Source organism: Pyxicephalus adspersus, chromosome Z, assembly GCF_032062135.1.
Source record: "Pyxicephalus adspersus chromosome Z, UCB_Pads_2.0, whole genome shotgun sequence".
Lineage (NCBI taxonomy): Eukaryota > Metazoa > Chordata > Amphibia > Anura > Pyxicephalidae > Pyxicephalus > Pyxicephalus adspersus.
In genome coordinates this window covers 54131560-54146272 of record NC_092871.1, presented here as the reverse complement: position 1 = coordinate 54146272, position 14713 = coordinate 54131560, and the positions used below count along the sequence as shown (strand labels likewise).

At 38.3% G+C, this 14713-nt stretch overlaps 1 protein-coding gene across 1 annotated transcript; it reads right to left on the bottom strand.

The window, feature by feature from the left end:
- Window positions 1-4049: 4049 nt before the first annotated feature.
- Window positions 4050-6558, bottom strand: LOC140343701 (uncharacterized). The gene is made up of 2 exons (XM_072430558.1): window positions 6531-6558; window positions 4050-5219 (listed from the first exon to the last, which is right to left on the bottom strand). Exons 1-2 carry the CDS (start codon window positions 6531-6533, stop codon window positions 4251-4253), a joined length of 972 nt encoding a protein of 323 aa, XP_072286659.1. The 5' UTR covers window positions 6534-6558; the 3' UTR covers window positions 4050-4250.
- Window positions 6559-14713: the final 8155 nt, after the last annotated feature.

Here is a 14713-nt window from a genome sequence, read left to right as displayed (position 1 = left end):
TCTTTGATTCAGCTGCCACATTACAGACCCAGAAAAGGTGAACAAGTACACAGTTGAGGGTGCCCTTAGATTATACCAGCAGGCAGGGTGGAATGGTATAAGCTCTTTATTAGACATAGGAATGTGTTACTGGTAGCGAACAATATGGTGTGTGTGAGAGCAACTCCTAAATGTTCTGCAGTCCAAGACCAAAACCAGCTTTAAAAATGTAGCCCTCTGCACAGTGGTTTAAAGAGTACTGGTCACTCTTCATACATAATCGTCATGAAACATTGAGTTAAATATCATTTAGTTTGGGTTTACATCTTTTATAATTGATATAAATGTGTTCCAAGGGATTTTTAGTGGCTTGGGAATTTTCTAGTATATAGATTTGCACAAATACTTTTTATCTCTTTATGGTATAGATTATACAGTGCTATCGACATACCAGCAAATGGACCTTGCAGATACACAGGTATCACTGGTACAATCATTTGAAAGTTAATTCCAGACTGGAGATCTCCATTTAATTGTGTGATTTGCAAAATAATATTTTTAGGCCATAGACTTACAATGTATGCCAAGTCAAGTTTTTCCAAGTTATACAAGCAACCAACAGGTATATACAGAACTAAACCCCCCCCCCCCTTAGCCCACCCCCATAAACATGTCTGTTAATGGCTTCTACGCCTACCTTCATCCCATTTATGCCCAGCCAAGTCTAACATGGGAAAGGACAAGTGGGCACATCTAACCCCCCACCCTTTACCCCACTGACAAAGTCCCTGCACACATTTCAGGTACTTTTTTTTTTTTAACCACTTGTCCTTGAATTCTTCTTTTTACATTTAATACCTGGTTATCTAATTAGTGTTTAAAAAACAGTGCACAGAGCCCAGTTTTTTTATGGTTGGATCTGCTATTATCTTGACCATTTCCCACTCTCACAATTCACTCTGCAGTAGACAATAGGTAACTCAAGCAATATTAAGAGTAAAGAATGACAGGCAAAGCAATAAAGTAAACCAGGCAGACATGCATATACAATGATACTGCTCTCAGGCTCCCATATCTGCAACTAAGCCTGTAAACACATGTAGTATATACAAAACAGACCTAACAATTCAAAGAAGATTAGACTGTCCCCTATGCAAGGATGACATGCAAATTATACACAAACAGGAATATAGGTGTTCACCCTTTGGCTACATACACCTGTGCAATAATTGTGGTTGGATTTCACAATACTTTACAACTATTGCACGATGCATGAACAAGTGCTGTACATACAGCACCGTACTGCTCTATAGAGAGGGGGGGGGGGGAGAACAATGGAGTGGCACCCTGCTGCTCGCTCTCTCTCTTTTCACTTCCGTTAAGATCGTTCGTCATCCATGGATCTGCCAGGACGGTCGTTCAGGCGATGGACGCTGTACACACCCCAGATTCTCGTCGAGGAGAACCATTGCACATGTGTACATAGCCTTAGACCTATGAGCCATTGTGGTCATAAAATAAACACTTGTTTTATTTGTGTTTACATAATCTTGTACAATAATACAAAGCAGTATATATGTTTGCTCAATCATGGAAAAAATATGGATCAAAAAACCTATTATAAAATATATCAATAAAAAATTTGGGTAACACTATTAGGGCATATAAAGGAAACAGTGTTCGGAAACATGGGGTTTTTAATTATCTGGTTATTTATGGTCTCCTCTCCAAATAAGGCTAGTTACCTGGCATTTTTGGAAACTCATACTTCAGTACTTTGTTTTTTGTTTTTTTTATTTGTAACCCTGTTTCAGGTCAATGGAGTCAAAGTGGTGTGGTTGAAACCTCTTTTGAAAAGTCATCTTAGAAAGATCGTGAACTGCTTGCAAAGATTTCCACCCTTTTCCTTAAGGTCTTTAAAAGAAAGAAAAAAAAACATTTGCTAAATGTTGCTTTATGCCTAGTGGTTGAATATGGATGTCCCGGGATAGTTTCCCTGCACACTTTACAAAACCTGAATGAAAATATTTTTACAGCAACAGGCCCAACTTTGTTGGACCCCTTGCCTAGTGAGATGACCATTAGTAGAAATATAATTGATCTACGGCAAGATAATCAAAGCGTTACGGCAGGTAATCAAAGCATTACAGAGAAATGCTGTAAGTGATGCCTCAACAATACTGTACATAGGACAAATGAGGCACACAAGCATAATGGTTCTGTTAGCTCAGTGTGGTCCAGTACATTTTTATTTTCTGCAATATGGGGGAAAAAAAAAAAACACTGTGGGACCCTCCTGTCTCAGTTTTCAGAAAATCATAACTGGGAAATAACAGCATTGTTATTAGTGTAATTGGCATATCAACCTTCCTTCATGTGGTCATTTCCATGGATTTCCCCCACCCCCTCAAAAACTATTGCCCTCCATTTGAAGATTGCTTGTTTGAGAACAGACAAATAAGACAGAATCAGACTTTGCAGATCCCAGTGGCCCAATAGATATTCTCTTTAGATAAATTACAGGTGTGTTTACGAGGAAAAAAAAAATAGAAGTCTTAAGAAATATGCACACAAAGCTGTACTCCCAATGCGGCCTATTAAAGCAATTATTCATTATTAAGCCAAATTTAGGGAGCATAATCTGTCAAGCTGATCAGATGATGCATGTTAACATTAATAAATAAAGACTTAACTCTTGCCAGGTAAATTCAGAAAGGTCATGCTTAAAACAAAATATTAAACATTAATCAATGTCAAGATGATATAGAAACTCACAACATCCACACTAAGCTACGGTTCCTATTGGAATAAGATATATAGTGCTTCGGGGGTAACCAAGATTTACTTATGATTGATAAGAGTAAATTTAGAATTTGATGTGTATTTCAGGAAAATGCCTGCACGCGTCACTGTGATCAGTGATTGAGGCAGTAAAAGGTTAATTGATTTTTTTTTTCTTACATTATGCGTTCCAAATGCTGGCACTTTTTGATACCTCAGACCTCTTTCCTAAAGATGGCTAACCAAAATGTGTGAGCTGTCTGAATAGCTCGTCAAGCAAGTCTAAGCATATCTAGTAGTTAAGTCACATTCAACTGAACATGATAGTGCAATATATGTTGTGCAATATATGTTTTGCAAACTTTAAGTTGCTTGTTTAGTTACAAATTCATGAAGCAACTTGGACCTACAAAATGTCTATTACAAGACCTAGTCCAATTGAATATGACTTACTACTATTAGATATACAACAACCTGGATTAATGAGTACACTTACAGGCAAGCTTAACCAAACTTTGGAGGCTTTTGTTAGAGAAGGGAGGGGCCATTTTCAGTTTTTCTCCAACAATCATTACCTGGTGGTCACGGTATGTGGACAGTAATACAATTTTGACAGAGGTTCTAAACTTCTCACTCAAGAATTTAGAAGATGCACATCAAGTATACAATAACAATATTTTCCACAGATTGTTTTGGAATGATGAGAAAACTGATAAGCGTTTACCTTTACCTACAATTACCATACAAAATTGCAACATGAGAAATTACCATTTCAATGCAGACTGCTTTATTTTTTAAAATTATTTTCTAGAACTATTGTAGAAGAAATCTTAAACTCCAGTGAAACTACACAACAGTGTTGCAACAATGTGAAATATATAAACATACAATACATTCAGTCACCCACCCCTAAAAGTGGATGAAACAGGGCTGTCCAATTCTAGTCCTCCAGAGCCAGTATTTTCATGTAAACTACATCTTACTAAATTTTCTGCCTGAAATATACTTAAAATGTGTGCAGATTCTGACCTTATGGAGTATAGTTGGACAGCCCTGCTCGGATATCTTTTTTTTTCAGTTGATCTGATTGTTTCATGCAGCATCCTTAATTGAATATATTTGAGGGCATACTGGAAAACGACAGCAGAAGTGTTTTGGCCGAACAGTTCAAATACTAATTTTTTGTATATAAAGCAGCTAGGATAGGCTATGATCAAGTTTCAACCTTTTAGCCATAAAAAAATAATGTACATTCCCCCTTCCATCATTTCCTGACCAGGCTGAAAAGCAACAGATTCGATATCTGATCAAAATACATTTCACATTGCAATTACTGAATGGTCACAAGAGGTTTGCAATAAGCAGGCTCGGCTCACTGTTTCATGGCAGTGACATCTGCTGGCCCATGCCTAGTTCTGTTGAGAACCATTAGCAACCAAAGAGCTGCATGCAGGACTTTTAATACATGTAAAAAAATAACAAAACATGCATTACAGTGCTTTACATGGGTACACAAAATGACTCTCTTGCTCTAGTTTGGTTTCCAGAGTTATATTATCGTACACCAGTCCCTTCCACAAGCCCTTCTCTTCCAGGTTAAGCGTTTCACCATTAACCTTTGATTTGCGAATATAGGCAGTAAAAGGGATTGAAGCATTTTCCAATTTAGACACAACTAGCTGAGCTGTGACTTTGCTGTGCTGTGGTACATCCACAGTAATGCTCCTCCTCTCTACTATGGATCGATAGGTAGATGCAGTCTTTTGGAAAGTACCATTGTAGGCGATGGTAGCTTCAAAAGCCATAATGGAGACTGTGGTGGAAAATGTGGAGTTCAAGCCCCAAGTTGTTTCCCACATGGTGGTATCAGTAGTACGAACCTCCCAACCAAGGGTGAAGATGTGACGCTGAACCACGTCTGTGTTGTTGACAAAGAACTCCTTCTTTAGTATACATGGTCGGCAGCAAAGCTTAGACACATCTTTAAGCTCCACATTTGAGATATCAAAACAAGGAGGATACAAGTCACCCAACCCAGTACGAAGCCGGCAGCAATTTTCTGCTACGGTTTTACCAGCCTCAATAATGTCCCCATGATGTTTAAAAGACCTGCAAACATACAGGCCATTGGAGGCTTTTAGTATAACTTTTTCTCCATCGTTGAAGACTTCAAACTCGCACAGCTCATCAGGGGTACTTTTCTCAATCTCCAAGTAGGTGATTCCATCACAGTCTTCCCAACTTACATACATGTCTCGAAAATCCTTGAGCAAAAGCTTGCCATTTTGAAGTAATGAAATATGGAATTTACTGCTAAGGTCCTTCATCTCTCTGGCATGAATTCTGTATTTGTTCCCGTTACAGTATGAGCACCAGTACATCTCATTGTCTGTCTGAAATGAGACCCCTTCCTCTGTATTCAGATAAATGCAGAGTGGGCCTAGTCCTTTAGAAATTCCCTAAAAAAAAAATAAAAAAAAAAAATATATATATATATATAATATATATATATATATATATATATATATATATATATATATATATATATCAACTAAGCCATCTTGACCTAATGACACCTGAGCTAAAACTCCTTGATGATGTTCCATCTTTTCAGAGTGTATCTAGATAAATATTTCCAGAGTATCATTGGTTATCTACAACTACCATGCTTTATTTCTTTCTCATATTCCTCTTTTTTACCCCACATGTAATTCCTGCTGGTCCACCATATGCCATTAGGCTTTGAAATTAACCCGTCAGGATATTATTATGGGAGCCACCAATGAGATTCAAATTTTTAAATTAAATAGGGATAAAGGCTGTGATCCTGATTTCAGTGCTCTGAACAAGGTATGGAGGAACAAACTAAGACTTATCTGATGAAAATGGATACATACTTATTTCAGGTCAGTGCCCCAATAGTAAAACTACATTTGAAAAAAATAAATAAATGGCCAACATATGACTGTTGTCAGTCAGGTTTACATAAAATGGTTTACCCATCAAACAGTCAATTTAGTGTACAGTAGGTGCTAAATTAAAAACTACCTGAAAGTCTCTTCCTTTATCAGTGATGGGAATTTTATTAGCAAGATCCCTTTGCAGTGTTTCAAGTCTGTGCGCCTGCTGTGCCTATTAAGGGTTGCAATCTATGTGCTTAATGCTTATCTTATATGGTCTTAAATAGCCTTGAAGAGGCTAGAAAAACACAAAGGTGAATGAAAACGTCACTACAAGGAAACACTGAATGAATACTTCCAGGTGGACTGGAACAATGCCAGGAATCACTACAGGGACTTCTTGCCATTAGGAATATTCAAGACATAGCTAATGGACTATTCAGGCCAAATTACTTCAAAATATCACTTTAAGCAAAGTTGACCATTTTTTTTCAAAGTTTTCAATAGTGACGATCAAGGTTACTTAAACCCAATTTCTACACATTAATTCCACCTTTGCTAGGAACCAAATCACTTGGTCTCAAATACCATTCCTGTTCAGCTAACCTGTTAATCAAATGGCACACATTGACCATGTTTAAATTAAAATTGAAACACTAGCCAAAAAACTTTTCTAGCTTTACATGGAATAAACACGCTTAAAACCCCTATATGGCCACATATGGGGGGGGGGGGGATTTCACCAAAATCTGATATTGATGTCACAAGTTTCTAGTGACTTTGTTTTGGGCTGGCACACAAATTGGCTTCAACCAACAGTTATGGCAGGTACACTTTATCCTGAAGAACAGCCATAACAAAGTTTCTCACCATGTTGTTATGACTGAAGGGAATCCTAAAAAAAACAAAAAAAAATATATAGCTTTAAAACTTGTGCACACATCAAGAACAAAAATTAAAGATCAAACAAATTGAACCAAAATTCAATGGATACATACACACATACTTACAGGTCTTTAGATGTGGTGGGAGCATTAGGTTTTACCTTTTAGGCCAAGTACAAATAGTACCTACCCATGCAGTAGGAGATGAACCAGAAGCTTAGAAGAAAGCTGAGGTTCTTTATGCCATGTTCAGTAAATTATGAATACCCCCTGCATGCCATGTAATGTAAAAAAAGAGGAAGATATGTTCATTGTACAAATCAGACGTGCAGCCCAGTGACAACCAAATGCAATGGCGCAAGCATAATTACCCCAGGTTTTTTATAGGACTACCAGAAAAAAAAAGAAAAAAAAAAGCCTAAACAAAAGGATAACTAATGCTGACATGCTACAATGCATTATATTTGTGTCAACATACTCTAACCCAGTGTTTCTCTAGCTTTTTAAAATGAGGAGACCCCTTGAAATAAACTTCAGGTCTTCAGTTACCCCCCTCTATATAACACCTGTATTTACAACTCACAGGATATGTGGTAGTCAGCAAGAAGAATGCCACCCTTACAGATAACCAAAAAGATCATTGGTGTCAGTGGTAACTGACCTGAAAGTTACAAACTGCTTATTATCAAGGAACCCCCCAGAAACCTTTGGAGCTACCCTAGAGTTCCTCATAGCCCTAGTTAAGAAATACTGCTCTAACCTGTAAAGGTGTTTAAGGGCTCTGGCTAGAGGCAGCCCTTATATACCCAAAAAGCATTAGAACACAGCACAAAAGATTAAAAAAAAATGAAGGGAAAATGTAAAGTAAAGCGTTTCTATCTTTTTTTTCAAAAATTTTTGAAATTACCAACATCTGCCAATACAAGATTATTTCAGTATGAAGAGCTAGTGAGATCACTAGAGATATTTATGAAATAGTAAAATAAATGACCTGACTCCCCTCTGAAACTGTGTGCCAATGAACCTCTATACAACACCTTGCTGATTGTTGCACAGATCCTACATATACCCAGCTGGAAATATTCATATTGTATCTGGAAGGCTGTTTTTAAATACTAGATCACTGAATTTCCCTTGAAAGAGGTGCTGCTTAAAAAGTGTTTCATCAACAAAAACCAGAGACTTACATCTAATGTGGTTGAAAAGATGTGGCATGGTGTACTGCAACACAGAGAAAAAACATTTACTGAATTCTGCCCATGTAAACTTTTATGGCGCTGCAAAATAAAGGACAATTGGAACCTGTACAGATAGAGGGCCCAGTCCTGACACTGGTGAATATTTGGATTTTAGGGTGTATTGACATGGCTGAATTTCTCCTCAATAATAATACAGTATTCTATTAGGCTTTGTATGTATGGCCTTCAGCTGAAGGACTCATGTTGGCATGGGTTTGATACACACCTCAAAAGCAGGCCAGCAAAACCCTGTCGGCTTTAATGAAGAAGAAGTAGAAATGGTACACATACATTTTGTCAAATATTATGTTTGCTATTCAAGTGCAGACTTTGAAAATAACTCCCAGGGACACTCAGACTAAGGACCAATTCACATATGTGCAATATGGTAAAGTGGTTGCATCTCAGTCATTGGTTTGACGCTATGCTATGCTTTATGAATAGCAACCCAATGCACCCTGACACATTTTTCTGAAAATGTACTGTAGTGCCTCATTGTGTGCTCCTAAAAACAATTCAGGTTTGATTACTAGACTGTTGGAGTGAAATAATTTTTGTACAATATTACTCACCACAAATAACACACCTCTGAGCAGAAAGACAAACAGCACCACACATACACACACAGACCCCACCCTCCTGAAATTTAACATCCGGTGCCAGGGCAGCTGCACTTCATCAGCCCCTAATTAGGAGTCAGGAGTGAATGTAGGGTTGGTGTGATGAGCTGAGCAAAATCAATTCATTTTATTAATCTGTACTACAGGGGGGTTTTTTCCTTGCTTACTGGGTGGTCACTGAGAAAAAAAGGGAATAAAATCCCTCCAACAGGGAGATTGACATCTTTTTTTTGTGTAACTTTTAAAGAATATTATATGAAAGATTAAAATTATAGTCAGAATCTCACAGCTCCCTGTGTTCCACTGGGTGTCCCCTGTTTGATCACCAGGGCAGGAAGTAAGGTGAATCTCCCTAACAGGGACAAAGGAAGCAATACATTTAGAGAGGTTGGAACCCTTCCATGCCCAATCCAAAACTTAAAACAATGTTATGGCTAAAATTGTTCTCAGAAGATTACTGTTGAAGTATGAGGGCTACCTTCTATATAATTCTTTTTGGAAAGCTCTCTACTGTTCCCTATTTTGAGGGATCATCCCTCTTATGGAACAAAAAATCTAATTGTCCTGCTATAGAATCTTCATTTGTTCCTCTTTTTGGAATTTTGAAATTCCAGTCTAAAGGGATAGTAGTGGTGAAAATCACCTGTAAGTTTTTAGCGGACCTATATTTCATTTGTTTTGGAATAAATGGAGAATGACATTTCGAGAGATTTTTCATCACTACCTATTCTGGGGACAAAACGACAGGAAGTGCAGGAATCTCTCCATCAGAACCCTTAGTGGCAGCAAAACCTGACCAGACACGTCTTGACCTTGGTATGATAGCCCTGAAACTAGCATTCTCAGGGCAAGGTGTGCAATGGCAGCGGTGTGATTTGCTCAAATCAGGTCTTCTTTAAAGCCCAAAATCCAGTGCATTTTATTTTAATTTTATATACAGAAGAGATGGGTTACAAGCTTTGTTACGTATAAAATTGTTCCTGTGTCCCCATGAAGTGAAAGTAGAAGCCAAATGTATCAGTGAGGCTGGTAGGATACTGGCCAGGTGGGAAGCCTGGGTGAGGCTCAAAGACTTGCCAGCTCTCCTCAATCAGAACAAATATTCCCATTGACCCAGGCTGGGTTAAGACTACAAACATTTTACATGGTTTTCTATGGGCTCGATAACTGTTATACATGAGGTGTCCATGAGCAGTAACAGGCCAACTCTGTTCACTCTTTGAGTGTTTGAAAGTGGTTGCCAAATTATAGGAAACAGTTTCCTTTTTTTTGTCAATTGAAACTATTCATAAAAATCACTTCCAAACTTCTAAAAATATGTGCAGGCATCAACTCAAGTCTCTATTGGCAGCGAGGAAACTGTTATCCTGACAGTAGGGTAGATTGAGTGAGCACTGTCATAGAGAAAGGGTAAGGAGCGGAGTCTTGTGGTTCCATCCAGTTATACTGATAGGATAGAGCAGGCATGTCCAAAGTCCGGCCCGGGGCCAATTGCGGACCCTGTTTAGATTTCCACCGGCCTGCTGCCTTTATCATAAAATCAATAAAATGCAGGCCGTCATTGTTGACTACAGTAAAAAATACACACGTACACAAAAGCTAGAGTTGATCAACCGCCTTGCAATTATCGGCCTGCTACTCGGCTGGCATAATCGGCAGGACGGCAGTCCCCATGTGTGCACAGGGAATCCCCTACGTCATTATGGTGGGTGTGTGCTGTGCAGGATCCAGACTGACCAGGCCCACTCTGTTTCCAAGAACGTGCTCTGCACGGTGCACAGGCAATCCCTCACATCACCCTGGTGGGTGTGTGCTGTTCGGGACCTATGCAGACCACTCCCACACTAACCCTTAATGTTAATGGTTAAAAGAATGTCAGGCTGAAAGGTCTGCTCCCACACATTTTCACCTCACCAAATCTGGCAGTCTTTGCAAAAAGTTTGGACACCCCTGGGATAGAGTAAGAAAGCGTTGTCATAGAGAAGTGAGGAGCGGGGTCTTGTGGTCCTCTCTTGGTATATTGATAGAGGGAGCATTATCATGGAGAAGAGGGGAGGACCAGAGTCTTGTGGTCCTATCCTGTTTTGTTGATAGAGTAGAGTGAGGGAGTGTTGTAATGAGGAAGAGCTGAGCGGCAGGTGGTCATATTCTGTTATACTGATAGAATAGAGGGAGGGAGCATTGTCATGGAGAAGAGGTGAGGGGGGATCTCTGTCCTGTATTCCTGATGGAGTATGAGAGTGATGGAAGGTTTTCTTCTTAGGAGATGATGTGTTTAATATACATTAACAAGGTGAAAATAAATTTAGGAAAAACTTTAAAGAAAACTAATGTAGCCTTCACATCTAAGGAATAGCGATCCATAACATATGACACCATGTGATTGTTTAGATACACGTTACAGAATTTTACAGTGACTCAAAAAAATCAAATTTTGAATGGACTATGAACGTTTAGGCCCCTAGCTCTGAGATGGTACATTTTTCATACTGTACCATAGGAAACCATAGGGATTTTTACCTCAGATCAGAGTACAAGGATTTTTTTTTTCTCATGTTTGTCTGTTCAGGGCAGGTTTGTCTGTGTAGGAATGGGTTCTGAATAGGAGATATGTTTCTTCCTTATACAGAGCATGTGCTCTTCAAAACCAGGGTGTCGTGTTTTAGTTGTTTCGGGGCTTTGTAATGGGAAAGTAGGTACTGAGTGGGCCTTCCCACTCCACCTAGGTACACACCTAGGTTTGGCTCCAGCCAGACTGGGGATCTGTCAATAAATTACACAGATGGGCTGTGTCAGATGAGTCTTGGTTTTGGGAAGTAGAATGGCAATAGGTAGGCTGCAGACAAGCTAAAATCTGAGCTCTGCGGAAGAGCTGTGTTTCGTTGGATGGAAAGCTGCTTATTTGATTTTTGGGCTGTGGAATAATTGCTAAAACTGTACTGTAGAGGACTGTACTGTGGTCTCAAAAATACTGCACTTTCTTACAAGCTGATGTAAGCTACCCTTGGGTTTTGTTTAATTGTGCTGAGAAAAACTATAATTTTTTGGAGCATGTAAAAAGACTTTTCACAAATTGGTCCACTTGCTTTTTTCACGTGCTAATCCCCCACAATATCACATGGTCCCTTCAGTTTTTATCCTGGAGACAGAGAAAACTTTCCCCATGTAGAGAGGAAAGGAAGGTGCCCTCCTCACCTCCTCTTGTAATAACAGTAGTGACTTTTTGATATCCCGTCATTTTCTGTCCAAGTTATAATGGTTACCAGGAACAATAGACAGGTTGAACCCCCCCCCCCCCCCCCGCCCCAGTAGGGACAAGGACAGCATTTTTACATGAAGTTTATATGGTTTTCCAAGGCCTTCATAGTTGTCAAACACGAGCAGTAACAGGTGATCACTGTTATGCTTTTTCAGACATCTGTAAACATCTCTGGGAGTTTGAAAATAGTTGCAAAAGCCTAGGAAACCGTTTGTTTTTGTTTTTTACCTGAGACCATTTGTAAAAATCACTTCCAAACACTCAAAAATACCTGAAAGTGGCACCAACTCAAGTATTTTGAGGTGGTAGGGGAACTTTCTCAACCTTTTTAACATAGGGGGTACCCTTGAAATAACTTTCAGGTCATTAGGGAAGCCCTTGAAGAATGTCTCTTATATGGCCAGTGGAAAGAAAATCTCCCTTACAGATAGCCAAAAACATCATTTGTGTCACTTAAACTGACCTAAGAGGCACAAAATGGTCATTGTCCAAACAACCCCTAGCAACCTCTGAAGGAACCCTAAAGTTCCATTAAACCCTGGTTGGGAAACACTAGAGCAGAGTGAGTAATCATTGTCATGGAGATCAGGAAAGGAGTGGAATTCTGTGGTCCTGTCCTGTTATCGTGATAGAGTAGAATGAAGAAGCAATGTCATGATTAAGAGGAATGGGGCAGAGTCCTGTTATGCTGAAGGAGCAGAGTGAGGGGGTGTTGTCATCTCTATTCCAATCACAAGGTGGAAATAAACCTAAAAAACTCAAAAGAAAAAAGAAAACTAATGCGACAATCACATCTTAAGAGTAGTGAGCCATAACATATGACATTTGTGATTGTGTTTGAAATATGAATATTGGATAAACTGACTATGAAAGTTCTCCCGGTTGAGAAACTAATTGCCAGAACTTTTTTTTTCTGATTTCCATGTTGTACTATAAGAAATTATACCATGTGGGATTGATTCCAAAGGGCTTTGCAGGGCTTTTTATCAAAGATCAGAGCACAAGAATTGTTGCTGCAAGCCAGAGAGATCATCAACAGCATTCACACCATATTCAGGTGTACGAAAATCACAATTTATAGACAAATCTTTCCTCCTTCTCTTCTATTCCATACTGTTCATCCTGCAGAGCAGATTCACCAGTAGATTGTAGTGTCATTTATCTGCAAAATGACAGCAATGCCACAAAATATACTTCTCAAGAACAGAAATATTTAGGATTTTATTCAAAGCAAAATTATGAAGAGATCAGACATTACACGATTTTTAAAGAACTGGCAAGTTCGTTATATGAGGATTTTATAAAAATTGATCAATATATTTTATGTAGCAGGAAGTGAGGTCCTTTGTTAAGAAAAATTCAGAATAAAACGGTAAAAATCAATAAAAATTATCACATGCAAAATATGGGTATGTGTTCTAGCAGCAGAGCTGAACCATCATTATAGTGTACAGCACTGTATATGTTTAGTGATTATTATAGGGCTGTCTTATACCATGACGTTGTACAAAGCATTGCAGGTCATACATGCAGAGATTTAGACTGAAAATTTAATTGGAACTGATTTATTTAACATAGCTGATAACTGATAATTTGAACTGATTTTAATCACATAATTTTATTAATAATAATAATTCAAAAATTTTATTATCTTACTTTAAAATTCTGCAAAATAATTGTTTTAGAATGGTCCTTCCCTGTGTTTAGCTTGCTTTTTTTTATTCTCCAAAATCAGTGGTGTGTGGTCAGATTAGATCTGTATATGTACGGGAGCCATTAGTGATACAGAAAGAGGTGAGTAATGCAATGATATGAATACCGGTACATGTACTTTTATTATAATTATAGTGGCTTTTGTTTATTTTCCAAATTATAAAATACACAAGGAATAGGGAAAATATTTTTTCATAAAGATGTTTAATAACATCCATACATTTTCCTTCATCATTATACACACATCCTTCATCAATATTGCTTTAGTAAACCTTCCTAAGGACCATGCAACCCTCTCATAGCTGTATACATGAGATCAGCAGCTCTAAGATCCATCCAGCCATAAAAAATAATATTTTTGTTTTAAAAAGGCAACCATTTAAAGCCAAACCAGCTTGGAAACAGTGATGTATGTGATGTTGTGATGTATCTGGACCAGATGCAACATAATTGAAAAAAGAGTATTATATAGGGCAAACAGTTCAACTTTTAGGATAATGCAAATTGAGAAATTGCTCAGGGCCCCTAGGGCAGCAAAGACCAGGAAAGGCCAGAATTGGGCTTTAAGGTACACAATGCTTTACCTACCTAAATTATTCAATTGAAATTCAGTTTAGTAGACACATATAGCACTGAATCCAAATTCTCTCCTGTTGGGGGAAGCAGATTATTAAGTGACTGTCACAGTGCCACTGTTTCATCCAGCATATGGGTCAGCACTGGCTGGAGCTGGAAGTATAACAGGTGCCCTTTTAAAACACTAAAATAGCTGTAGCTTTACTGAATAAAGAGAACCAGTCAGAGTATCACTGTCATGTTAAGAACACAGTGGGGTTGAATTTCTCAAGGTGTTTAGGTTGTTTACTCTGCAGGGTATTATTTACTCAGCTGAGTGAAAGAGGTGAAGGCTTTAGTGTTTCAGCCATTCAATCAAATGTAAAATCAAAAGTCATGTCCTTTTTTACATTTGCATGCGCATGATTTGGTATTATTTGCAAGGTATATTTTCTCTATATTTACCTTTTGATCAGTAACACATTCCATATATACTGTATAATAAACAGCAGTTGCAAAGTTTTTTTTTTTTTCTTTACAGTTTGAACTTCAGTCTAGAGACTTGAAGCATTTACTCAGCCACCCTAAATGATCATTTATACTACACACTGTAACTTTGTACCAAGCTGCAGCAGGGTTCAGACATTTAGTAGAACCACCAGAAAACGTACATGCAGGACTTCTATGGTTGTGTCATGTCTGAGCAAATATCATAGTCTAGTAGATGCTGACCCTAGATGAAGCTTGAACAAAGATGGAGGACAGAAAAACAGATTAAGGTATT